Source organism: Myotis brandtii, unplaced genomic scaffold, assembly GCF_000412655.1.
Source record: "Myotis brandtii unplaced genomic scaffold, ASM41265v1 scaffold176, whole genome shotgun sequence".
Taxonomy (NCBI): domain Eukaryota; kingdom Metazoa; phylum Chordata; class Mammalia; order Chiroptera; family Vespertilionidae; genus Myotis; species Myotis brandtii.
The window spans coordinates 4,344,026-4,370,025 of NW_005356519.1; the positions used below are offsets into that span (position 1 = coordinate 4,344,026).

Genomic DNA, 26,000 nt, shown 5'->3' on the forward strand with positions numbered 1-26,000 from the left:
TCCAAAGACTTCTGCCTAGGTACTCCAGAAAACCTTCCTCAGCATTCTCTTCTGTTTGTCTTATTCCCAGCTCTAAGCCTGATGCCAAGATTTCTGTTTGAATGACCTCTTCCTAGAATGCTAAACTGCCAACCTTTAGAAAAGCTTCATCATTTAATCTTCCTCAATTTTTTTTGAAAATCAATGCAGAATTCTATTCAATATGCAACCATGAATTTACTGCCTTACTAACCAAATATTCTCCACTGCTCTCACTTAGTGCAATGCATTTATTTTTCCAAATTTTGCTTCATGTCAACAAATGTCTGTTTCTATTAACACTGATTATTTTACATTACATTTATAATGAGCCAGCACTTGGCATACCATCACATAAAAATGCATTTGATGTTTTCAAATAACATCATTGTCTTGTTACAAGTATGGAATATGTAATCTTTTTGTTCCCACTACAAATGCAAATGCTTTAATAATTAAAAATTTCCAATAATACATGTCAATTACCAATTTATTAAGACACAAAAGAAAAGTATACAACTTCAGTTACGTTTTTGTGTTTATGTGTTCACTGTCTTACTCTTTATGGATATGTACTGATGCATAGCTGGTAATGTACTGAAGACAAATACTGAAGTCGAACCATCATGAGGTAGCAACACGCCAGGTCCTGTGCCAAGTGTTTCGGATATTCTATAGTTCATATCAACTCTATGAATAATTAGTTTGCAATATGCATTTCCTTCTAAAAAGTCAGTGAAGCTCAAAGGCACATTTTTAAAAATAGAAACCGCTGAGAAACTTCTTTGTAAAAAATGAAAAACACTTACGGGAACCAGGAATTTTTTAATCTCTTCCAATGCATGACTCATACGTGAATAAGCTTCCCCAGGTGGAGCAAACACTTCAATTAACACGTGAAGTTCATCACTCAAGTGGGCATATTTGGCTTCCCCACTCTTCCTTAGCTCTTCTTCCTGTGAAAGAAGTTATTTTTAGAAATACAAATCCACTCATTTTGCATTGATTTAACATTCATTGAGACTGACAAAAGGATATAATCTAAGCAAATTTTCCATAAGTAGAAACCCTTTGAGAAATAAAAATCAGGTACAAGCCATTTAAAGATTTTTAAAATCATTTTTGAGTGAATGATTAAAAAAAAAAAGCTGGCATACTTATCATCTACAACAGATTTTAATCAGCTAAATGAAAATGTTAAATCCCTGAGAAGACTTAGCAGAACTGCCATTAACTCTTCAGTGTGCACCACCTCATTTTGGAAAAAAAAGGATTGTTTTTATATTTGATAAGTAAGATTTTGCAAATAATAAACCAAAGATTGTCCGTATTCTTTAAGAGAACGAGAACTTTTTAGTAACCTTTAAGTGGTGAAAGGTTATTTGTTTGCTATTAAAGTATGCAAAACCAACAGTTATCTCCCCAACAAATTCCACTGACCCAGATTATCATTGAGCTTCACACCCACATCCTCTGTAAAAATGTGTTGCCTCATTTTGGTCAACAGGAGAATGTTAAAGAGATGATGGACAAGTATTATGTTGGCATTGATTATGCATGAGCTACATATCCTCAGCTGAACTAACAATGCATTCCTATTGGACCAGATTTTTCACAGTCCTGTACCCATGTGATTAGTGAAGCCTGATTGGCTCTTCAATCCAGGTGAAGAGCCAATCAGCATCTGATCCATATACTTTGCTAGTGTGTGCTATGTATTTACACAAGTCATCTCTAATATCACAATAATCTTGTACATGACTCACAGGTTTCAGATTAGGAAACTCAGTTTAAAAGACTTAGTAGCTTCAGCAAAGTTAGGATTCAAACCCAGCTCATTTTGCAATCAGAGTTGCATTTTTCTTTTAGGAATTCAAAGAAGCAAAATTTGGTTAAATAATTAACATGTTTCTTGACACCCCTCCCAATTATCTAGCAGTTGGTTCATTAAATTTCAAAGGATAAAAAAGCATTTTTTAGTTTTATATGGAAATTAAATTGAAAAAATGACCCAAGTAGACCTAAGCCGGATAAACAAAAGCAAATTTGCTATTGATTTTAGATGAGTTAACTGTAGGGCCCAGGTTAATGTGTTTATCTGATTAGAGAAGCCCATCATGTCAACACATGGAAGGTCCATGACGGAGATGGGTAGAAGAGGCAGCCTGCTTTCCTGCTCATTTCTCATCTACAGTACTCAGACCTCAGGAATATCAACATCTTTCAGCCTGGTAATCCACACTCCACTCAGCTAGCAACCCTCTATATCTAACTAGGACTTTTTGTTTGAAAGAGTTTTTCTTGGTTCCCAATTCTCAGTTGGGGAAGAAAAGCTGGGCTTGACTAAAGGAGTATGCACCCTTGGGTATAGGAAACATTTCCTTCCTCTTTGGGTCCCACTGGGAGGCAAGCTGCTTCTTGTCTCAGGTGTCGGCTTCATTTACATATAATTGCTGGGGTAGTTAAACCAGGGGTTGCCTGATTGTGATCCTTTCTCAATACTTCCTAAGCTGATTTCCAGCTGGTTATTAAGGGTTACTCACTAGCCAAGTTTAATAAGGCCTATGTACTGTGAGGTGTGGCATAAGAATCATAACACTGATTTCTTTACCTCAACAAAAAAGGCATTAAAGGCCAGCCAGTGTGGTTCAGTGGTTGAACATCAACCTATGAACCAAGAGATCATGATTCAATTCCCAGTCAGGGCACATGCCTGGGTTTCCCGCTTAATCCCCAGTAGGGGGAGTGCAGGAGGCAGCTATCAATGATTCTCTCTCATTATTGATATTTCTATCTCTCTCTCCCTCTCCTTTCCTCTCTCTAAAATAAATAAAAACATACTTTAAAAAAATTACTGGTTACTAAATATAAGAGATTCTAAACCAAGTCATTAGAAAATATCAAATCCAGTTTTATATACCCCCAACCAATCCCCATGTTATGTAAAAATATAAGTAAAATACATCAGTTTTTATTAGTTATTTTACAGAGACTAACATGGCACTAAATAGAGTGTAACTGGAACTGCATTCTTGCATTTAATTGGTAAGAATTTTAAAGGAATCTTTTCCATCAGAAATATTATTTTTATGTTATCTTCTACAACAGACATATTCCCGACGTGTAAATAATTTGACAATTAGAAATTTTTGCTCTTAATTCAAAATAGCATGTTTATTGAAGAAAACCTGAAAAAAAAATCCTCAAAAGTACAAATGTTTTTTGTGGGTTTTTTTTTTAAATCAAAACCACACAATTCAAGATACACTTTTATCACTTTTAGGGTATTTTTTTCAAGTCTCCTTTTGCTATAATAATAGTAATGAAATAGAAGTCATAATTTTGGTATTGCTTTTTAGGTCAAAGTTACAAAGTACTTTCCATGGATTATCTAATTCTCTCTGCGTGACTACACTTTCTGTTAGATAATGTTATTTCCCTCCTTTTGCTAATGAGGAGACTGTGGCACAGAGAGAGAAACTTACCAAGAGTTACACAGAGTATGCATCATCGAGTTGCATTACCATCCAGGTAATTTGATATCCAGAGGTCACACTGTTAATCACTAGAGGTGCGTTGCTGGTACAGGTACACAAGTGCAAGTAAATTTTTTATACATTCATATTTCCCCGGGGGTAGCTCTAGTTTCTGGAAGAACTCGGCCAGTGGTCTCTCAGCAATTTCCTGGTATCCTGGCCCTATAGTTCTGTGCTCTCCAGGCACCTACAGCAGATTACAGATTTTTACACATAAGGCACATCTGCCATGAATGTCCTTTCCTCTCCCCCGTAAGGGTCTGATTTAGTAGCTGTGTGCCCATCAGTGGGGGGTGAAACTACTATTTTCAACATTCTGACTAATTTCCTTTTTGAAGGGCTTACCTAAAAATGTGTGTCCTCTCACATTACATTGTTTATTTCTAACTCTCTATTTGCAACCATCGGTTCCAAACAAGGCCTTCATCCCAAGTTTTTTTTGAAGGGTGAATTCAGATTAGTTTGCGTAATTTCTCATGAATATTCATGTTGTATTCCTAAAACAAATGGGCTTCATGAAGGATCTTCTCTATTTCCTTGAATACTGGTGGCAGGATTGTTTAGGACCCTCCACACCCTGATTTTATTTTGGGGGGCAGGGACTCAAGTCAGCTCACAAATGGGTATTCTACCTTAGTTCAGACAATTTAAGACAAATTCCCAACCAGAACACAGAATCAGATGTGCTCTGGCACTGAGTCCAGCCATTTGGTCTCTGGATTTGCCAAATGCCAATTGTAATCCAAAACTAAAAATTTCTTAAGATACCCTAAAAGACCCACTCTCAAAATCACTTATGGGTAACATAGATTTCAAGGAAACTATCATGGGGCACAAAGCAAAGAGGTCATATTGATAATCTCATTAGGGACAACTAAAATAAAAAATGTATTCTCTTGCCCCAAGCCCTTCCTGCTTCATTACACAATTTTAATTTTTTTCTCTTCTATCTCTAATGCTCATATTACTCTCTCTTCCAGTCTGAAATTTCCTAGGGAATTTAAAATTATTTTCATCTCTATTAAACAGAGTAATTTAGTTATTGAATGCTAATTCCCAAGCTCACATGTTCAGGTCATTATGGAGCTCAATGAAATAAGGGGAACACCAGTAAATGAAACATTAGAAGTCACAGTATAGAAATGTACACGTATGTGCACACACATGCACTCATACACACACACTAAAGCACTTTTTACAATGTGATTCTAGCAAAAGTAAATGTTTTCATTTTGTCAAATTAAGAAAGATAGTCATGTGCTTTGGGCATTTTTTTAAAGAATATGTTATAAGTTGTTCATAATATGATGTAGACCATATATTCCTCCTTTGTGTTTTCCAGATTTTGGTATTTTTCCAGTATTTCCTGAAAGGAATCCCATCACCAACACTGTCAGTACTGAGAACACCTTAATAACTGAGTTGATACCTTACTCATCATTTTTAAACACCTATGTGTTCATATTTTTATGAACAGAGAAGGTTATGTACTAGAGAGGTAATTTTCAAGTGGTGATATATGGGGCCAGGAGGGTTACAGAAAGGTGCCTTATGGACTATGTTAGAGCAAAATGAGGATTCTCCCCCATCCCATTCAACCATATCAGCTCAACTTACACCTGTTTATGCATAAAATGTCAGGTAAGGGAATATTGTTCCACAAGATCAGCAAACTAAAAACAACAGACAATGGTAGACATGATAATGTCAAAGGTTTCTCATAGCTTTAAAAAATCATGACTCACTATGTGACTTTTCTTCAAAGACATCCTTATCCTGCAAAGTAGAGTTTACTATTAGAAAATCCACTTTCCAAACAGTGTTCTAAGATATATTACTGAGAAAAATCAAATGGCAACTATTCAGGTCAATCTTTGAACATCTAGAATGAGGCTGCTATTGCATATTTTATACACTTTATACCATTTAATCTTCATAGAACCCTAAGGTGTAGTGGAAGTAAAAAAAAAAAGATTTTGAGGTCAGAGAGATCTAGATTTAAGTTAACAGCACCGATAGTTATTATCAATAGTATTTGGAAAACGTTATTAATTTTTTTTGAGATTCAGGTTCTTAATCTACATGATAAGGAAACTCTAGATTTCTCAGACAAGGATAACAGAAGGTAATATGTATAGATCACAAGTATGATGCCTGGTACACTATAAACTCTCGAAGAAATGAAAGGTTTTCTCTCAGAGGAGCTAAGTGACTTGGTTGCAGTGATTCAGGAAGTGAGAGAATGGCATTTGGTCTGCCTGACTGACTTCGAAGCCATACTCTTATGGTCATGGCTGTTGGTTATGAAAATTAAATTCCCTTGAAATAGTATAATTACCAAACTTTCTAATTAAGTATTTCTTCAAAGAGTTGTAACAAAGTGAATCAGTTTGATGCTGGTTTACTTATTATTGAGTTAATTTAAATGTATAACTTTAAGAGAATGTACATTTAAAACTACTGTAAGCTAAAGAGCTCACACATGTTTTGGGAAGATAAGGAAAAATTAACATCATTGCATATGCCTTCTTGAATTTTAACTTTTAAATTAATTATTAATCTATAGTCTACAGTATGTCACATGGACCATATAATATTATGTCACATGGACCATATAATATTGCAAGGCCACATATCATGGCAGTTAACATCCCAGGTTCCATTCATGACGGTCAGGGTTAAAATCCCAGCTCTCCCACTTAATACTGTGAAAACTAGAGCAACTAACCTCATTATTTTGGGCTTTTAATTCCTCACTTGTTAAATAATGACAGTACCAGTAGGAGTAACATAGTAAGCACTAACCAAATATGATCATTGCTAAATATTTAAAATTGGAATCTATATATAAAATTATATATGAGCTGAAAGAGTTAATGTATTCAAATATCTCAATTATTCTCCCAGGAGTAGCTCTTCCAGTGACAGGAATACACTAATTTTTTTTAAAAAAAAAGAAGTTGAAAACACATGATATAAAGTACATGCAAGTTTTATACTTTAGTTTTTTACTTTAGCAATTATTACTGTCATATTTTATCCTGAGAGTTATAATTTACTAGAGTGCTTTTTGAAGGCTTTTTCTCCTCAACACCCCAGGGAATATTCCTTTAACATAAATCCTCTTCAGAAATAAATAAGTCTATTGTCTGCACAGCTTTCTCCATCAAGAAATTGAAATAAACACACATTTATTATTTATACCATGGCCTGTTTGGGATTTGTCTGAATCACTAACTTAAAAGCATTTTTAAATACACATATGTGAAAATCCTTTTTATGTATAAATTAGTTGTCAAAATTTATGCACACAAAAGGTTTTTGTACAAATGGATATACATACGTACATGATAGAGAAGCAATGGCTTAATCCCAAAGAGCACCTCAGGTTCTTGTGGCCTTCACTTACAAATCCCTGCTCTCTGTTTTTGTTTTTAATATGTTTTTATTGATTTCAGAGAGGAAAGGAGAGGAAGAGAGAGATAGAAACATCAATGATGAGAGAATCATTGATCAGCTGCCTCCTGCATGTGCCCTAATGGGGATGGAGCCTGAAACCCGAGCCTGTGCCCTGACCAGGAACTGAACTGTGACCTCCTGGTTCATAGAGCGACACTCAACCTCTGAGCCACCCAGCTGGGCCCTGCTCTCTTGAATTGAATATGGCGATAACTTCTCCAGCTTATAGCCATCCATCCTCCACAGGGTCAATTATGAGAGAGAAATCTTTTCACTCTGCACACCAGTTCTAGCACCATCTAGATTCATAAAGGGTAAAATATCAGAAGCATCAATGTAACCAAGGATGATGTTTTTAAAAGTAGGTCACTATTTTGAAAGTGGAGAAGCAGATACTGACAAACAGAAGACTCCTCATGCTAGTATTGGAAGTTGTGGGTTTACTAGAGGTTGAAACCTTCAATTGAGGACAATCAAATCATACACTTTGGGTACTTCAAGGATAGTCTAACTATTCAGACTATGAAGGCCTGTTATTCAAACGGTGAAAAGAATACCTTGGTAGAATAAAAGGGCTATTTCATTCTTCAAGAAAAAGAAAACAATTGATTTTGACAAAATGGAACCTATGGAAAGACTTACAACTCAGACTCCTTAATTAACATATAAAAGGTCATGTCCCTACATTTTAATTAAAAGCCATTTGCTTAGTCCTGGCTTAGACTCAGCTGGTTGGAGCATTGTCCCATCCAATGTGGGTTTGATTCCCAGTCCAGGCGCATGTAGGAAGCAACCAATCCATGCTTCTCTCTCTTCCTTCCCTTTTCTCTCTTAAAATCAGTAAAACATATCTCTGGGTGAGGATTTAAAAAATAAATAAATAAAAGTAATTAAGAAGCTCACAAACACATTTTTAGGAATAGAGCCATCTGGGAACACAAATTATCTAACTATCCTTCTCTAGCTTCTTTTTCATATGCAAACTATGGGAATGGGCTTTGTTCAGGTCCAGTGCAGGGGACTGTATGGGAAGGTGGAAGCACTTGGAGAACAGTGTTGAAGCCCAGGGGACCCAGAAAGTGGGAAGTGGATCCTGGGAAGAAGCTGGAACTTAGACATCTGTGGACTTCCTGGGGAAAGGACATCCTGTAATGGTCCACCCAGACCTCAAAAGATAAAAAGAAACCAAGAAGGAGGTTGTTGCCTTTGAGGCTGGGAGAAATAAGGGAAACCAAGGACAGACCAGAGGTCAACAGGGGTGGGAAATTCTCTGTCTCCCACTCACAATTTAAAGGACTTCAATATTTAATTTCCAAAACCTTTTCTAAGCTGACAAAAATAACATGCAATACTAGCAGCCACAGAAGGAAAAGCAGGCAGAACATGAGAACACATGCCATTTAAACACTGCCAGGTAAATCGCAGGAAGTAAAGGAGGAACACTTGAATGAATACATTTTAGGAAGCAATTGAAATAAAATGCAGGTACAAAAATTTCCAAGGTAAGGACAAAAGGAAACTAAAAGCATGAGCCTTAGTTCTCCTTGCAAGAGACTTCCCTCCCTCCATTTTTCAGAGCACTTACTTTATAAAATGTGTGATTTTAAGTTCTCTCTTTGATATATGAATGGGCCTTTTGTCAGCTTTAAGACCCAGAATGTCTTTTTCAAGGAGCTAGGAGAGATATCTTTGAAATGTAAACATCAAGGGAAATAGCACCCTGTCTCTCTAGGTTTCTGTGGGAGGGGAGGACCCTAACTTTGGTGGGTGCCTTGCTCCAAGTTGCAAAACTACCTCCTGTCACAAAGATAGGAGAAGTTTGGTTTTCCTTTGGATGAAGCCATTAGCTAACACAAATGGTCATCCCCACTAACCAGATAAAGTCAGGATGAACTCTGTGTGACAGATGGTGCTGTCAAGTCCTCTTCCTTGAGGACCAGTTCTTGTTTATGCTGAGAATAAGTATACAATGGGTTGTATCTGCTTCTCTACACAAAAGAGTGAAATTTCATCCTGTTTTTTCAATCTTAATGGGTTGCCTGTGATGTCTACCCCATTCTGGTTTAATGCTTATTCAATAATAAAAGTGCCTTCCTTCTCTGCTAGCTCTGTGGAAAAGATTTCTGGGCTGGGAGAAGACTTTGTCATTAATTATATTTCCCCAATACTCACTGAAACAAATAGCAACAGATGCTGTTGATGCTCTGCCTATTTCCCTTTGCCTTACTATCTCAATGCAACCAGCACTTATTTATCTTTTTGCCTGAGGTCTGGTCTGGCTGGGAATAACAGCCCTATTTATCATGCACATAGCAGAGTGACAGTCCAGGGAATTAACTCCCTCCAGGCATCTCAACTGATTGGGGACAGTTGGCTTCTAAACCCCAGCTTACTCAATCCTTACATGGGGTAACTTACATGCCTTTCTTTCTCAATGGACCCCAATGGGATAAGGTTCAGTCCCAGCTTACTCAATCCTTACATGGGGTAACTTACTCATTCATAACTTTCTTTCTCAATGGACCCCAATGGGATAAGGTTCAGTCTTTTCACAGTTTCACTGGTTTGGAAAGGGACATCAAACGGTTTCCTTCATCTTCTCATTTTACTCCCTCACTCCTCTACCAGAGTTTCCAGAGATCTCCTTCCACATAAACTTCATGTAATTAAGTCCTGACACAGGTCTTTTTCCAGGGGAACGCAAACCAAGACAGCAATTCAGTAGATTCAAGTATGGAGAGAATGATCAAAAGCAGAATTTTTCTTCAGAAAGATGAATGCGAAGAAAAGTACTTGAATACATAATAATAATGAAGAAAAAATATCAGAGATATGGAGAATAGAGCTAATATGTAAATAATAAAAATTCCACAAAAAGAAAGCAGAACATAAGGAAGAGCAAAAACAAGCAAATAATAAAAAAAATTATGATCTGTAGATTATAAGGGCTCACTTGATTCCATCCAGGATTGAAGAGAAAAAGATTCACATTGAGGTATATCTCAGCATAATCCCTGAAGTTTAAGTAAAGCAAAAGCAAGCAAGCGAACAAGCCCACAGCAAAACACTCTTGCAAGGTTCTAGAACTAGATGTACAAAGAGAAAAAATATCATCGGCAATGGACGTCTCATCTATAAAATTTTGAATTTAGAAATACAGATATGTTTACCAGTATCACTTACCAGGCCCTGTGCTGAGTGCTTTATATGCATAATTATATTTACTTTCCAGAAATGATATAAAGTATTCAATAACCCTTCTCAAGCACCGAGGACTCACTGGCTGCAGAGTTCCTAGGGCGATGGATGCTGATGATTTAATAAGATGATAATTCATTATTTTATCTATTTCACTACAAATTATGACAATTACTATGCTCTTCCAAGAAATACAGTGTTTAGACTACCTGGAATTAAGTCTGTTGAAACATTTCCACTAATGCAAAAAGACAAGGCCTATTTCCAAGAAGTCTCAGTAGTCTAGAATTAATGAGGACCTAAAACGTTCTGAGTATATGCCGACTACAGCAATAAATAAAACAAAAGCTGTTTGCCAAGAACCTTGGAGAAGATGGAAAGTACTTTACGAGTCACATTACTTAGCAAGCTAGTTCTCGGGGTACCAGCATCCCATTTTCCATTTCAAGAAGAGGTGTCTCCAAGGATGAAAAGGCTTCATGAATCCCGAGACAGGCCTCTTTTGAATTTGGAGTAGGGCCCAGAGAGAAAGGTGGGATGATATGGAACCTATGAACCAATCAAGAAGTGAAGACAACATGAGAGCTGGCTAAGAGGATCGTAGTAAAGTCATCTTTAACCCAGAGTTATTGCCAGAATTGCTTCTGAGCCTCAAGGGGTCACTGCCAACCAAGAATAGAAAAGCAAATATGAGCGAATCCCAGTTGGCAGGGAGCAATAGGTTGAATGCTGGTCTGAAAGAACATTTAGCACTGGGATAGCAATTTGGGAGAGGATGTCTTATGCAGCCAGACATGTTCATAGAGGAGACCGCAGCAAGAAACCAAAAGAGCTATGTCCTGGGTGCTGATGTGGAGTGACTACAGCCAAAAGGAGAAGAGAGCAACAAAAAGTCCACAGAAGCTGCTGCAGAAGCCCCTGCAGAATTGTAGAGATGCTGCCCACCGGGAATGCAAGGGCAGCAGACAGATCAACTTGGCCCTTGAAAATCTAATATGGAAGACTGTACTTTGAAAAAACGCATTATGCTGTTCATCAAGCAACGAGACTGAGAAGGGAACACAATTAGGACCTAGAAAGTGGCTAACCACGGACTAGAATACACCTGGAATCCATGTGAAAGGGCATCCACATTTATAGCACAGGCGCAGGTGAATAAATACCACATATTGTTGTCACTTTTAGCTTTCTGAAAAAAGGGTTTTCGGATCGTGTTAGTTCCTGCTTACAAGCCTCTGCTGATATCCTATTTACCTAAAATTCTACAATTTCAACATGGCATTGCAGACCTTTTTAATCTGGCACTGGCTTGGCTCGCCAGTTTCATCTCGGCCATCCTTTCGCAGACACTATTCTCAAATCACTAAAGGAGAAAATCCTCACCTTTCTCTGAAAGCATCATCCTCTTTCAAACCTCTGTGGACCTCTGTTCTACTTCTAGTTTCAGATCAAATATATTCATCTAGACTGCACACAGCCAGCACTGCAGAATCGACTGCTCCACAGAATCTTCAGTATGACAGCTTCTGAATAATATTAAGTCATAAATGTTTGATATTATAATACTAATACTGATAGTATCCTCCATCAGAATATTTGGTTCCATGGGTCTTATTAAACAGGGAGTGGGTTTTTTTGTTATTGTTTTTTTTTTCTGTAAGCATTGTGAGAGAAAGAGAGAGAGAAAAAGAGAGAGAGAGATGGGAGGTAGGTTAGGGCACAGTATACTTAAGTGAGGCTTACAAATATCTAAATTTTAATAAGATGTATAACCTCTATGTACTTTTTGTATTAATTGTTTTAATCAAATAAACAGCTAAGTTTTCTGTGACTTAGATAATAAACACTTTCCAGGGGGAATGGGTGATTTAGGAATCTAATCATTTAGATTTTGTAATGTATTATCATATGATTGTTTTCCCTTTCTGTCTTGCACTGTGTCTCAGCCAAAATATATTGATCATGTCTAAGAGGAAAGTTTCTCTTATACACTTAACAAAAAGATGGGGGGGGGGCGGTGAGCATATTTTTGAATTTCAAAGAAATCCATTACTAACGTTGTAGAAAGTGAATGCTGTTTATAAACACAATTTGTTTCTTATGAGTTCATCTCTGCTTTGTTTCTTTATACTTACGGAATATTCTGTCAGGACTAGAAAATACAAACCTAGCACCAGAGATGCCAGAAAGGTAAGATTTAGAGCACAAGAGGGAAAGGACTTATTTGTGCCCTTTTGTAACTGTTTCATATTGCCATTGTTGGCCAGGAATCTGAATTTGGGCATATAACACTACAGCTACCACACCTGGGATGTAGCAAACCCTTGATTCTATACATTTTCTTAACATGTGTGAAATGGACATTTTTTGGAAAAAGTATAAGTATGGAAGGAGCAGCTAAGGTCCTGGGTTTGGGCTATTCATAGCACATCTTGCCTCAAGTCACCCAGAAAATATCTCTTTCAGGAGAGGGACTTTCCCCTCACTAACCCTGACAAGAGCTATTTTCATTGCATCATTTGGAAATTGTTCATCACCACCTACCTACGTTTAAATGGGGCTTAGACTCACTCTTTACCTCAGGGTAACGAGCCTCTTTGGATGCTACATAAACAGCAGGGAGAAGTGGAATGAGAATAGTTTAAAGAACTAGTGTTTACCCTGTAGCACTGAGAGAGGATGAATATAAAAATAATAATTGAGTCTGCAAAGTTTTAATGCAATCTCTTCTCAGCAGAGCGCCTACCCTTCCACGGCTAACCTGACAGCAAGCATGCCTCTGGCTGTGGCAGTCAGCAATGATGAGTATCTAGAGAGAACACAGGTCAAAGACAAGAGGCCCACACAACTGCCCTCCACCTCTTCAACCACAAAAATGAATAAACAAATAAACCAAGCCCTAGCAGGTTTGACTCAGTGGACAGAGCGTGGGCCTATGGACTGAAGGGTCCCAGGTTCGATTTCCGTCAAGGGCTACATGCCAGGGTTGTGTGCTTGCTCCCCAGTGGGAGGTGTGCAGGAGGCAGCTGATCAATAATTCTCTCTCATCATTGATGTTTCTATCTCTTTTTCCCTCTCCCTTCCTCTCTAAAATCAATAAAAATATATTTAAAAAAATAAAAGATAAATAAAAAATATATTTTAAAAAATAAACCAAGAAATATGTTTTGTTTTTTTGAAGAGAGCATATATATTTAGCTGTCTTGCTCCTGCTGCCAACATTGCTAGTTAAGTGTCTGCAAAATATATTAATTACATATATTGACTATCCACAATGTGCCTATATTTCAACTTTTAAGGGAATGAAGAGTGTTCTTCAATAAACCAGACAAAATCTTACAAAATGGAATAACTCAAACACTGGCTCAATGATAACTGTCAAGTGCTCAATTAATAATCATATATTATCCCATGTGCAATCAAACCAGAGACTGGATTCTGACCTGCTGACATTTTGCTGTTTACCCCATCGTCAGCTGTTAAAAGGAGCTAGCTGTCAGGAATGGAATGTCTTTCAGTACACAAGAAACTCTCTGTAATGGAAAAATAAAAATTTTAAAAAATATTTAAAAAAATAAAAGAAACTCTCCTTGGAGAGCTAAATGTATGTGCGAGAGAAGAGAGAAAAAGATGGGAAAGGTAGGTTAGGGCACAGTATACTTAAGTGAGGCTTCTTAGACCATATATAAATTTTAATAAGATGTATAACTTCTATATACTTTTTGTATTAATTGTCTTAATCAAATAAACAGCTGTTTTCTGTTACTTGGATAATAAACACTTTCCAAGGGGAATGGAAGATTTAGGAATCTGGATAATTTAGATATTGTAATGTCTTATCATGTGACTAGAGGCCCTGTGCATGAATTCATGCACAGGTGGGGACCCTTGGCCTGGCCAGCGATCGGGGCCAATAGGGGCTGTCTTGCCCAGTCCTGATTGGGGCTTTTTGGGGCTGGCATGCCAGAGGGAGGGACCGTGGGTGGTTGGCTGGCTGCAGGAGGTTGGCTGTGGGAGTGCACTGACCACTACTGCATTGAGCATCTGCCCCTGATGGTCAGTGCGCATCATAGTGATCGGTTGTTCCGGTCATTCTGTTGTAACAGTTGCTTAGGCTTTTATATCTATAGTAATAATAGAGGAATATGCAAATTGTTTGGGACGCCATCACACTAACAGTAACAACCAGCAGCCTGCCTGGGGTGACCAGGTCGGCAGGGGGGTTAGTGAGGGATGACCAAACAACTGAACAGAAGGCTGTGTGGGGTGACCAGGCCGGCAGGGGGGATTAGTGAGGGATGACCAAATGACTAAACAGCAGGCTGCGTGGGACGACCAGGCCAGCAGGGGGGTTAGTGAGGGATGACCAAACAACTGAACAGAAGGCTGTGTGGGGTGACCAGGCCGGCAGGGGGGATTAGTGAGGGATGACCAAATGACTAAACAGCAGGCTGCGTGGGGCGACCAGGCTGGGGTTGGGAGCCAGCATTACTGGATTGTGAGAGGGATGTCCTACTGCCGGTTTAGGGCCGATCAGAATGGGATCAGGCCTAAACCAGCAGTCAGACATCCCACAAGGGGTCCCAGATTGAAGAGGTTGCAGGCTGGGCTGAGGGGACCCCCTGTGCATGAATTTCGTGCACTGGGACTCTAGTATATATATAAAAGCCTAAGTGACTGAACGACTGGTCAACCAGTCGCTATGATGCACACTGACCACCAGGAGGCAGACGCTCAAAGCAGGAGCTGCCCCCAGCCCACAGGCCCCAATCGCTGATGGAGCCTGCTGGCCAACCTCCTGATTCCTCCCCCCGGCTGGCAGGCCATGATCACCCAATCAGGGCCAAGCCCCTGGGCTGGAATAGGGAACTGGGGGTGGGTAGCGGCAGACACGGCCCCTTTCCCAGGGGAGCTGAGGGCCAGCTCCCTCCTTGGGGCCAGCAGCCAATCTCTTGGGTCCCTCCCCTTTTTCCTTCCCCCAGCCAGCAGGCCCCAATCGCCGGATCAAGGCCTGCAGGCCAACCTCCTGGTCCCTCCTCCCAGCTGGCAGGTCCCGATCACCTCATTGGGGCCGGGCCCCAGGCTGGGATGGAGAATCGGGGGTGGGTGGCAGTGGATGCGGGCGGCAAGGGAAGGAGGAGGCGGGGACGGGGGGAGATGGGGAGGTGGGGAACCTGATCGGCCCTGATCGCCGGCCAGGCCTAGGAACCCCACTCATGCCCAAATTTTGTGCACTGGGCCTCTAGTATATATAGATTGTTTTCTGTTTCTGTCTTTCACTCTGTCTTAGCCAAAATATATTGATAATGTCTAAGAGGAAAGTTTCTCTTACATACTTAACAAAAGGATGGGGAAGTGAATATATTTTTGAATTTCAAAGAAATCAATTCCTGTTTAAAATGGTCATAGGCATTCTAATAAGGCCTTAATTGTCAGTGGAGGAATTCTTCAAGGAGGAGTAACCAAGGGAATAGCCACCCACTTTTAAATACACTGTTTGGAATGACGGCAGGCACTGGAATATAACTAAACTCTAAAAAGACTTCTCTCAGGGCCAGCATGGATTGACAGTGGATTACTTTTATTCCAGGGGCCAACTCTGATAAAAGGAAATCTATCAGCTATTTACGAATTCTCAATCATTCCCCTTTGAAACATATTGGATTTTTCTGTAAAATATCTAGAAGGATGGAATTGATGGTTCTACTCTAAATAGTCACTAACACATATGTTAATTTATTTAAGTAATACATATTTTAAATGCATCTTCATGCAAATACTCTGTGCTGTGAGTTTTTGTGGTGGACCCTGAGCTCAGATAGTTCATCATTTACATGGAGAGATTAGGCATCATGTATAGATTCTGGTGAGTACCAGAGGTCAGAAGAAAAGTTATGCGAGTTCATTCCTGGGCATATGTATTCACACAGCAATGTTTACTGGGCCTCTCTACCTAGGGAACACTGGGCCAATGTGGGGGGACCCAGCAGTAACCAAAGCCAGTCTTCCCACAGGGCTTAGACTCCAGTGTAATGAGACAAATAATAAAAGGATACAAAAATTAGTATATAATTTCATATCATAAATGCAATAAAAAAGAGAGAAGGGTAGGAGAATCCAGGGGGACAGAGCATTATTTACATAGGATAGTCAGGGGGCTACTCTGAGCTTTGTACTGCGTAATGAGAGGGTGCTGGATTACTAAAAAATCAGAGGAAGAGTGGGTAGGTGGGGGCAGTATTACAGGAAAAGTGAAGAATAAGAGAAAATGTCTTCAAGCAGGAAAATTTTGGCATGTTTGAGGAAAAGAAAAAAAGCTGGTGTGACTTGAGCCTAGAGCCGTGGTCGGCAAACTGCGACTCGTGAGCCACATGCGGCTCTTTGGCCCCTTGAGTGTGGCTCTTCCTAAGCCTTAGGAGTGCCCTAATTAAGTTAATAACAATGTACCTACCTATATAGTTTAAGTTTAAAAAATTTGGCTCTCAAAAGAAATTTCAATAGTTGTACTATTGATATTTGGCTCTGTTGACTAATGAGTTTGCCGACCACTGGCCTAGAGAATAAAGTAGAATGTGGAAGCAATAGAGGTCTGAAATAGAAGATTTAGACAACTAATAAAGGGCTTTGTAGACCATGTTAAAAACAGGAGATGTGTTTTCGAAGTGGATATGTGTATGTTGTCTCTTTGGGGGAGAGGAAGCTTTGTCCCTGAATTTTACAAAAGTAGCCACAGAATTGTGTGAAACCACAAAAAAGTGCAATTGGTTGAAAAGATCAGAATGGCAATAATTGTTCCATTTCCAAGGGATATAATTGCTGACATAATATTTCCAAACATTAGTAAAGGAGTACTTCAGACTATAAATGACTATTTTTGTTTTACTTTTTAACACATGTAATGTCTACTTTCATAATCTATGAAGTATTATATGAGATACTAGAGGCCCGGTGCACGAATTTGTGCACCAGTGGGGTCCCTCAGCCAGGCCTGCGGGATCAGGCCGAAACTGGCTCTCTGACATCCCCTGAGGCTTCCTGGATTGTGAGAGGGTGCAGGCCAGGCCAAGGGACCCCATCGGTGCACAATCAGGACCAGGGAGGAACATGGGAGGTTGGCCAGCCAGGGAGGGATTATGGGAGGGCTCCAGGGCATGTCCGGCTCATCTCACTCAGTCCTGATTGCCGGACCACAGCAGCAAGCTAACCTACCAGTCGGAGTGTCTGCCCCCTGGTGGTCAGTGCACATCATAGAGAGCAGTTGAGCATCCTTAGCATATCATTAGCATACTACGCTATGAACTGACGACCTGACACTTAGCATATTAGGCTTTTATTATATAGGATGGTTAAGTTGGGATTTAAAGGATGGCTGGGGTTTGCAAATGAGAAGGTAGTAGGTCAAGAAGGAAGAATAGCCTAATTATAATCTCACCTGTTTGTCTTGGAGAATACAGGTTCACAGCAATGCCTTTATCCAAGAATTAATAGTACCCCTTTCACTCTCAAGCGTTCAGGATTAAGACAAAAAATTAGATGGTCAGCCTTAATCACCAGTAAAGGCATGAAGGCATTTGTGTCTGAAACAGCGAAAGCTCTTGCCAAGGTTCACAAGGCAGGTGTGCAAGAAGTTCAATGTGATCTAATATGGAAGAATTAGAATGGACCTGAGAGTGGAGGCCCCATTGTCATAACTGGGAATTTAAATGGATATTAATTATCTAATCTAAGAAGGGATTTGGGGGGTATAGGAGTTTAATATTAATTAGTATCATTTTTCAGAGAAAACAATCAACAGGCAGTTTATGAAATGCTGTATCTATCTGGTTTTAAGTTGATTCACTACCTTCTCCCACCAATTATCAATCTTTAGAGAGATGCCTTAAACACATGTCCTTCAAACTTTCATATTACATGGGGCTTTGTAAATTGCTTCATTTAAAAAAAATTACTGTTTGTGGAAGATACATTAATCTGTAAAAACTTCCATCAATGCATGTTAGCTCAAGATACTTATAGGTCACCAAGTAATACTGATTAAAAAAGAAAGAAAATTTTAAAAAGGGAGCATAACTATAATTATTTCTGGGGATATTATGACCTCAAAATTGACTATGTAAACTAGTCTTTTAAAGATCACTTTTAGCCCTAACCGGTTTGGCTCAGTGGATAGAGCGAGAGCCTGTGGACTGAAGGGTCCCGGGTTCGATTCTGGTCAAGGGCATGTACCTTGGTTGCGGGCACATCCCCGGTGGGGGGCGTGCAGGAGGCAGCTGATCGATGTTTCTCTCTCATCGATGTTTCTAACTCTCTGTCCCTCTCCCTTCCTCTCTGTAAAAAATCAATAAAATATATTTTAAAAAAAGAAAGAACTGATGTCAACACTCTGATAAAGATATATATATGAAATGAGTAGGGAAAAAAACAACACTGAATCTCTGTATCCAGTTCAGTTTTATAAGTAGCTATTTGGTTTTATATCTATATCCTAAGTTTTGTTATAATCAAGTTTGCTAAAAATATTTTTTCTTGGACTTATTAGAAAAGTAGGTATTCACTTTATATTTTAAATTTTATTATATCAAAGAACAGTTAGCAGACAGGAAAATGGAAATGTTTTCCCTCTGCAAAAGCAACTTATTCCAATTCAGGGTGCCCTATTTCTTATTAAGTTCTCCACATGAAGTTAAAATCTAGAACTTAAAACTTCTATCAACCTCAATTTTTGCTCTCTTGAGTCACATAGAGCTTGATTATCTCTTCATTGTGATAGCATTTTAACTACTAAACAAATAAAGAAACATATATTTTCAAACTAAAACATTTCCATCATTTGTTTTCTGAGTTAAATCATTCTTTTGGGAACCTCTTGCTAACCTGGACTCTCATTCAGATGATTTCTAGGTTTTTAACACCCCTCTTAAAGTGTAGTTTTTAGAACTATCTACAGTTTTATTTTTAATATTTTTTATCACAGTAGAGAGAAAGTAATTATTATCTTATTGATTCTGGCACAAAAGGTACATAAATACTAGCTAACATACTGTCCCACCCTCAACTCCTCTTTAACCTGGAGATAACAGAGGTCACCAGAACTCTCTCACATGTATTGCTAATGCTTATAGGTAATATCACTGATGACTTGAAATTGGCTGTTAAAATTTTTAATGGGAAGAATCAGTCAAATGCAGCCCATTACTCAAGTTTATCTATACTTGTTTGTTGTGCGAATTTGGTGCCCATGATATTGATATTCCCATCTAACTCCACTGATAAAATTATCTTGCCTCAATGAAGGACCTTCTTCCAATTTAACACCAATTTATTAAGTAAGCACTTTGAGGATTCAACCAGCTATGAATCCTCCTAATCCCAAATACAGCCTGTGAGGAGTTGATGAGAGGCAACATATCTGACTGACTCTGGAGAATGTTCTCTCAAGGCAGATGCCAAGACTTCAGTGTTCTCTCTAGGTGGACGTTAGTTCTCCCAATTAACACCCAGCCCAGGCTATGTTTTCTCTTCCTAAGCTCCAAAGACATTTAGCTGCCATGATACAGAAATGAAGAGCACCCTTCCACAAGATATGCACAGTATTACAGAGACAGATGATTATAGCACATTCAGAAAGCATTAGGTTCCAAAAAATGTCTGAGAAAAATGCTTTGCACACAGAAGTTGGAGCCTACCATCAACTACAATCAACATGTTGGCTCACTGTTTGACAATGTAACTAAGTGTGTGGAGATATAGTAATCAGAATTAATTTTAAAGCTGAATTATAGGTATGAATGAACATTAAATAGTTTAATTACTATGCATACAGTGATACTAGAAATAAAATATATTTTCTCTTCAATATAATTAGTTAAATTCAAAACCTGAATGGAGGAGACTTATTGAAAACTTCAAAGCATTCTGAAAGATTATGAGTAAAATAAAAAGTCATTAAAGCAGTGTAATTAAGGCAATTTTAAATAGTGTAAAGCTATTGGATTAATTCAGGGCATAAGTATTTTAATCCCCAATTTGTAATCATACTTCATTGACAAAATTTTACCCATAATATATTGTTGCTATTTGTTATGCTCCTGAAAAATTCTAGTCAAAGTTTCTGGAAGGCATCCTATTCCCTTTAGCAAAAATAGATTTTTTTTTTTAAATCACAGGATCTATATTTTTGTTTTAAATAATACTTCTGAACAAAACCAAGTAGGCCAAAACAAACCAAATTTGACAGGGCGTTTCTTTCCTGCAATGGAAAACGAATTTCTTTATTGACCTTTATTTTTTGAAGTCATGGTATTAAACCATATTGAATTTATAGAAGTTCCAGAACATTGTTTTTGTCTTCATTTCTGACATATTTTTAAATATATTTTCTTTGTATGTCTTCTCTTTTGTGCCTTTCAAATTCATGGAAAGAATTAAACAGGCTATCTTGGTTCTAAAAAATTAGAACTTAGGTCCATTTGAAATTGATCTGCAGATCACAGGATAAAATGGACACCCTTTTCCTCCTCTTGACCTTCCCTTCACCCAAATTCACCTCAAATTCAAAACCAGGTGCTACATGCTCACCTAAGTATAACTTTATCATACAGAGATATAAACATATGTATGTACATACTTTTCACTATACCAAACCAGTTTTAGGCTTTGTCATATTTCCAAAATCTTATGTTTCTTTGACTATATCTTATTTACCTTGTTTCTGAACCTCTTACATTTATGCATTTGCACTGGCTAAAATTCTTTTTGGCACTAATGCAAAATATAGATCAATTTGAATGTATTCATTAATTTAAAAAAACACTCTAAAGTAACCATATAAATTGACTGAGAAAGTGACCTAACTCATTTATATTAAAATAAATGTATGGCGACCAATTAACTTTTAACTTTTCCATTACATCAAGATCAACTACTTCTTCGACAAAGAAAAACATTTGTAAGTGACTTTAAATTTTAATTTATTTTTGGTGTAGAAAGTATTACAGATCTGTGACTTTTAAGTGCCTTCAGAAATGCAATATTTTCTTTCTGTATTAACAAAGAAGAAATCTCATAAATATTCTAATTAAATTTGCATAGTGATTGAAATGGACATTTTTTAAAAATATATATTTTTATTGATTTCAGAGAGGAAGAGAGAGATAGAAACATCAATGAATAGAGAGAATCATTGATTGGCTGCCTCCTGCACAAGCCCTTCTGGGGATCTAGCCTGCAATCCTGGCATGTGCCCTTGACAGGAATCAAACCTGGACCCTTCAGTCCGCAGACCAATGCTCTATTCACTGAGCCACACCAGCTAGGGGCAATTGACATTTTTAATGTTCATTCCTTATATATGGGACCTCTTCTATAAATTAAAATGTGATCAAGCATCAGTATTATAAGCAACAATGTCGCTATAACTTAAAGATGTTTTCACTGTACCCCTTTCCTTTATATACTGTGGGCACATGCTGCATTTATGAACTCTCAAAACAATCCCTCTTACATTTCAGAATTGGTCTCTGAAGTGCTAAAAGTTATAAATAGTCTTATTCTTCTTATTATTATTAATCCCATGTATTACATCGATTTCACCAACCAACTCAAATCAGATAATACATCATTAACACAAGAAGGTTTTGGTGGTACTAGAGCAAACAGAATATTAAAACCAGTTAAAAACAATATATGTATTAAATTATAAAAGGATATATTTTCTTTTTAAAGTATTTTTCTGCCCACCAAATTTACTCTCGTGTTTATTTGCTAAAAATTTATACTAAAAATAAAAAATATTAGATATTTATTATTAAAACAAATTCAAAGATTAGATGCTCCTTATAGTAGTGTGGAAATAAAATGACATTAAAGAAGTTGTTTTCCCCTACAATTACAAAGACAAAAACAAGATAAATATCAATAAAACTATAGCTGAGTCCAAGTGAATAGCTAATCTAAGTTGTAATAAAGTAAAATGCAAATAAAAGCAAAAATATATAAAGTATGTAGAAAGAAAGCAGTCTTTAATTCTCACTAAAATATGATCTATGACTATAAGGTTCATGATTCTTTGGTTCAACATTAGTAATTTTGTAGCATGGCTTCTATGCAAACTAATACTTTAAACTATTTTTAATAAGTAAATGCATCACTTGACCTAATGACTCAATCTATAATATTTATGTTTACAGCAGGTGTGTTTGAAAATAAGATATGCAACTTTAAAAGGCCACTTTTATAGGCAGAAATACTGAATGAGAAAAATTAAAAACAGCAACTGTGCCATGATTTAAAAGTGGAAAAATTTATGAATCTAAGATTAAATATTTATAACAAATCTCAAGTAAAATTTAGAACAATAAAAAAATAAGAAAATAAATTTAGACCTGTGTTTTTAAAGTGCATGTAACAGATCACTGGTGTGTCAAACTGCAGGTCAATACAACAGTTTATTGGATTTCAACTGACACTTTAAAAAGTGAAAGAGAATAGAATACAATAGAATCATAATATCAAAGAGCATGACATATAGTAAGGTTTGGTAAACACACACACACACACACACACACACACACACACACACACACACACCTAGTATTATTTGATAAAACTTGTGTTTCAATTATATATTATTGTATTGGTTTCCTATTGCCGCTGTAATACTTTACCTAAAACTTACAAATATATGCTCTTAAAGTTCTTCAGACCAGAAGTCTACATCCAGGTGTCAGCAGGGCTACATTCCTTCTGGAGACTTCAGAGGAGAAACAGTTTCTTGCCTTTCCCACTTTCTAGAGGCTGCTTGCATTCCTTGGCTTATGGTCCCATCTTCCATTTTGAAAGTATATCACTCCAACCTCTATTTCTACCTTGACGCTTCCTCATTACATGTTTACATTTATTTTTCCTGACTCTGATCCTACTATTTTTGTCCCATAAGGACCCTTGCAGTTACACTGGGCCCACTTGGATATCCAGCATATCCTCTTCATCTCAAGATTCTTACCTTGATTACATCTGAAAAGTCTCTTTTACCATGTAAGATAACTACATTACACTTTCCAGGTTTATTAGGATGTGGACATCTTTGGGGGCTATTATTCATCCTACCACAATTGTGTGTGTGTGTGTGTGTCTGTGTGTGTGTGTGTGTGCTGGGTCATGTTGTAAAACATAATTCTTACTGAGAGTTCTTGTTTCAAAAAAATCAGAAACATTCACTGAGATTAAATGACAGGCAAATGTAGAGCAAAAATTCTACCATTTTCTCAGTTACACAGCCATAGTATATAGTATCACTACTTGTTCTTAATTTTATTTGTGCTAAACTCAAAGGTATCCTCAGAATCCTTCTCAACAGAGTCCAACAAAGTATGTTAATTTGATTTAGAATGTAAATTCAAAACTCTTTACCATCTCTCATTATTGTTAAAAATTATGCCCTGCCATGGCTGGTTTGGTTCAGTAGATAGAGCATCGGCCTACAAACTGAGGGGTCCTGGGTTCAATTCCAGTGTAGGATATATGCCCGGATTGCAGCTTGATCCCTGATGAGGGATGTGCAAGAGGCAGCTGATCAATGATTCTTCCTCATCATTGATGCTTCTATCTCTCTTTCCCTCTCCTTTCTGCCGGAAGCCAATTCCAGCATGGTCAGCAGGGCTGAAATCTGGAGTGGCAAGGCATTTCCCCAAACCTGAAAAGGATGCATTAAATTGATTGTTTGCTACCAGACAGCTCAGGGCATCTTAATCTACATTATTGCCTCCTACTGGCCAAACACCTGAACAGCCGTAGGCTAATTCTCCCCATTCTGACAATGGACTGACTGTGTATACAAAACCAGACCCACAAATGAGTGAGATCGTGTGGTATTTATCTTTCTCTGACTGGCTTATTTCACTTAGCATAATTGCTCATTTGTGGAATATAGAGAACAACATAGACTGATGAACAGGGACAGATCCAAAGACAGAAAAACAGCAATCAGACTATTAATCCCCAGAGGGAAAGTAGGGGAGGGTGGGGGTAAGGGGAAGAGATCAACCAAAGGACTTGCATGCATGCATATAAGCCAAACCAATGGACATGGACAACAGGGGGATGAGAACATGAGTGGGGAGGGGGAGAAGGTTAGGGGCTAATGGGGGGATGAGGACACATTTGTAATACCTTAACCAATAAAGAAATTAAAATAAACATGGGTCCTGAGACAAGGAGATCTTAGTTTCGTTAGCCAGGCTCCTCTGACCCCCAAATGCCTTTCAAAATTATGCTTCGTCTCTGGACTCTTACCTAAGTTACACACAGCCTTTCTCCAGATTGCGGAACGCTTCTAGATGCTGGAACAAGAACCCCGGCACCTTCCTCTATGAAATCAATAAAAAATATATTTAAAAAAATTATGCCCTAGCCAGTTTGTTCAGTGGATAGAGCTTTGGCCTGCGGATTCTAGTCAAGGGCACCTACCTTGGTTGCAGGCTCCTCCCTGACCTAGGCCCTGGTGAGGGCGCATGCCAGAGGCAACCAATTGATATGTTCCACATAGATATATCTCTGTTTTTCCCTGTCTCTTCCACTCTCTCTAAAAATCAATGGAAAAATATCCTCGGGTGAGGATTAAAAAGAGAAAATTAGCAACAATGAGAATGGACTTCAGAATTAAACTGAAAGACAACTTATTACAACTGTGGTATCAAATAATGAAATAATGGGAAAGGGAAATAAAAGTATCAAATCCAGCGTCATACAGATTTGTGGGATTTAATCAAGTATAGGTTTAACAGTTTTCAAATAATGCAAAATTGCAAAAGCATGGCTCTTCAATAACAAAAATAAATTTGGCTATTATTAAAAGCTGGTACTGTTAAATCTGTCTAAAATTCAGCAGAAACATGGTCTGCTGACATACAAAGAAATGCATTTTTAAAAGAAGGAAAAATTGTCAAAAGACATATTGGCTGGAAAGGTAACAACACTTATGAATCAAAACTGATATATGGTGATTGAGAAGCAAGCCTTTCTTACACCATTCAGAGTATTATTGGAGAAGCTTACTCTGTTTTAGTCACCTTACTTGGGAAGGACAATTTAAATGATTAGTGAAATATAAAAGTAGATGAGAAACTCAAGGGCAAAGTCCTTAAAGAACATGCAAATTAGGTTTCAGCCTAATTAGTGGAGTTAATGGGTCAGTAATCTCTGGTTTAAAGTTTAAAAACCATCAAATATACCCAGAGTTTCATCATAGAAGGTAACACATTGTTTCTATATTTGGAGGATCACTAAGGAAATCTACAGCTTAAGTTGATGACACAAAATTGACTTTGGGTGGTGGGCACAGGGCACAATATACAGATCTTAGAACATAGAAACCCACACCTGAAACCTATTTGATCATGTGGACCAATGTCACCCCAATATATTTAATTAATAAAAACCACTGTCCACAAAATTGAAGGCCTTACAATCATTTGTTCTTTATAAATTGGACTCCTCTTTATGTGACACTGGTTAGAAACACTGAATATATGTTAGAAAAATTAAAATATTTTTCAAAATAACAGATACTTGTGAGAGGGTAATAACTACTAAAATAAGAACTCTAAATTGTCCTGAATGGAACAAACAAACAAAAAACACAACAGAAAAGAGCAGCATCGAACAGACTGTCAAACTACAGCGGGAAGGCTGGGGAGGGTTGGGGGCGGGGGTAAGAGATCAACAAAAGGACTTGTATGCATGCATATAAGCATAATCAATGGACATAAGACACTGGGGGGTAGGGGAGGC

The 26,000-nt window shown here is 37.9% G+C and overlaps 1 protein-coding gene across 10 annotated transcripts in view; it reads right to left on the reverse strand.

Moving 5' to 3' along the window:
- Window positions 1-26,000, reverse strand: part of KHDRBS2 (KH domain containing, RNA binding, signal transduction associated 2) — a 561,259-nt gene that overhangs the window by 325,618 nt on the left and 209,641 nt on the right. For all 10 annotated transcript variants that reach the window (XR_001361536.1, XR_001361530.1, XR_001361531.1 and 7 more), the window contains exon 4: window positions 828-974. Coding sequence is in view for 3 of the 10 variants with exons in the window: in XM_014537318.1 (XP_014392804.1) it covers window positions 828-974 (147 nt within the window). In the remaining 7 variants the exon portion in view is untranslated. The remainder of the gene's footprint in view (window positions 1-827; window positions 975-26,000) is intronic.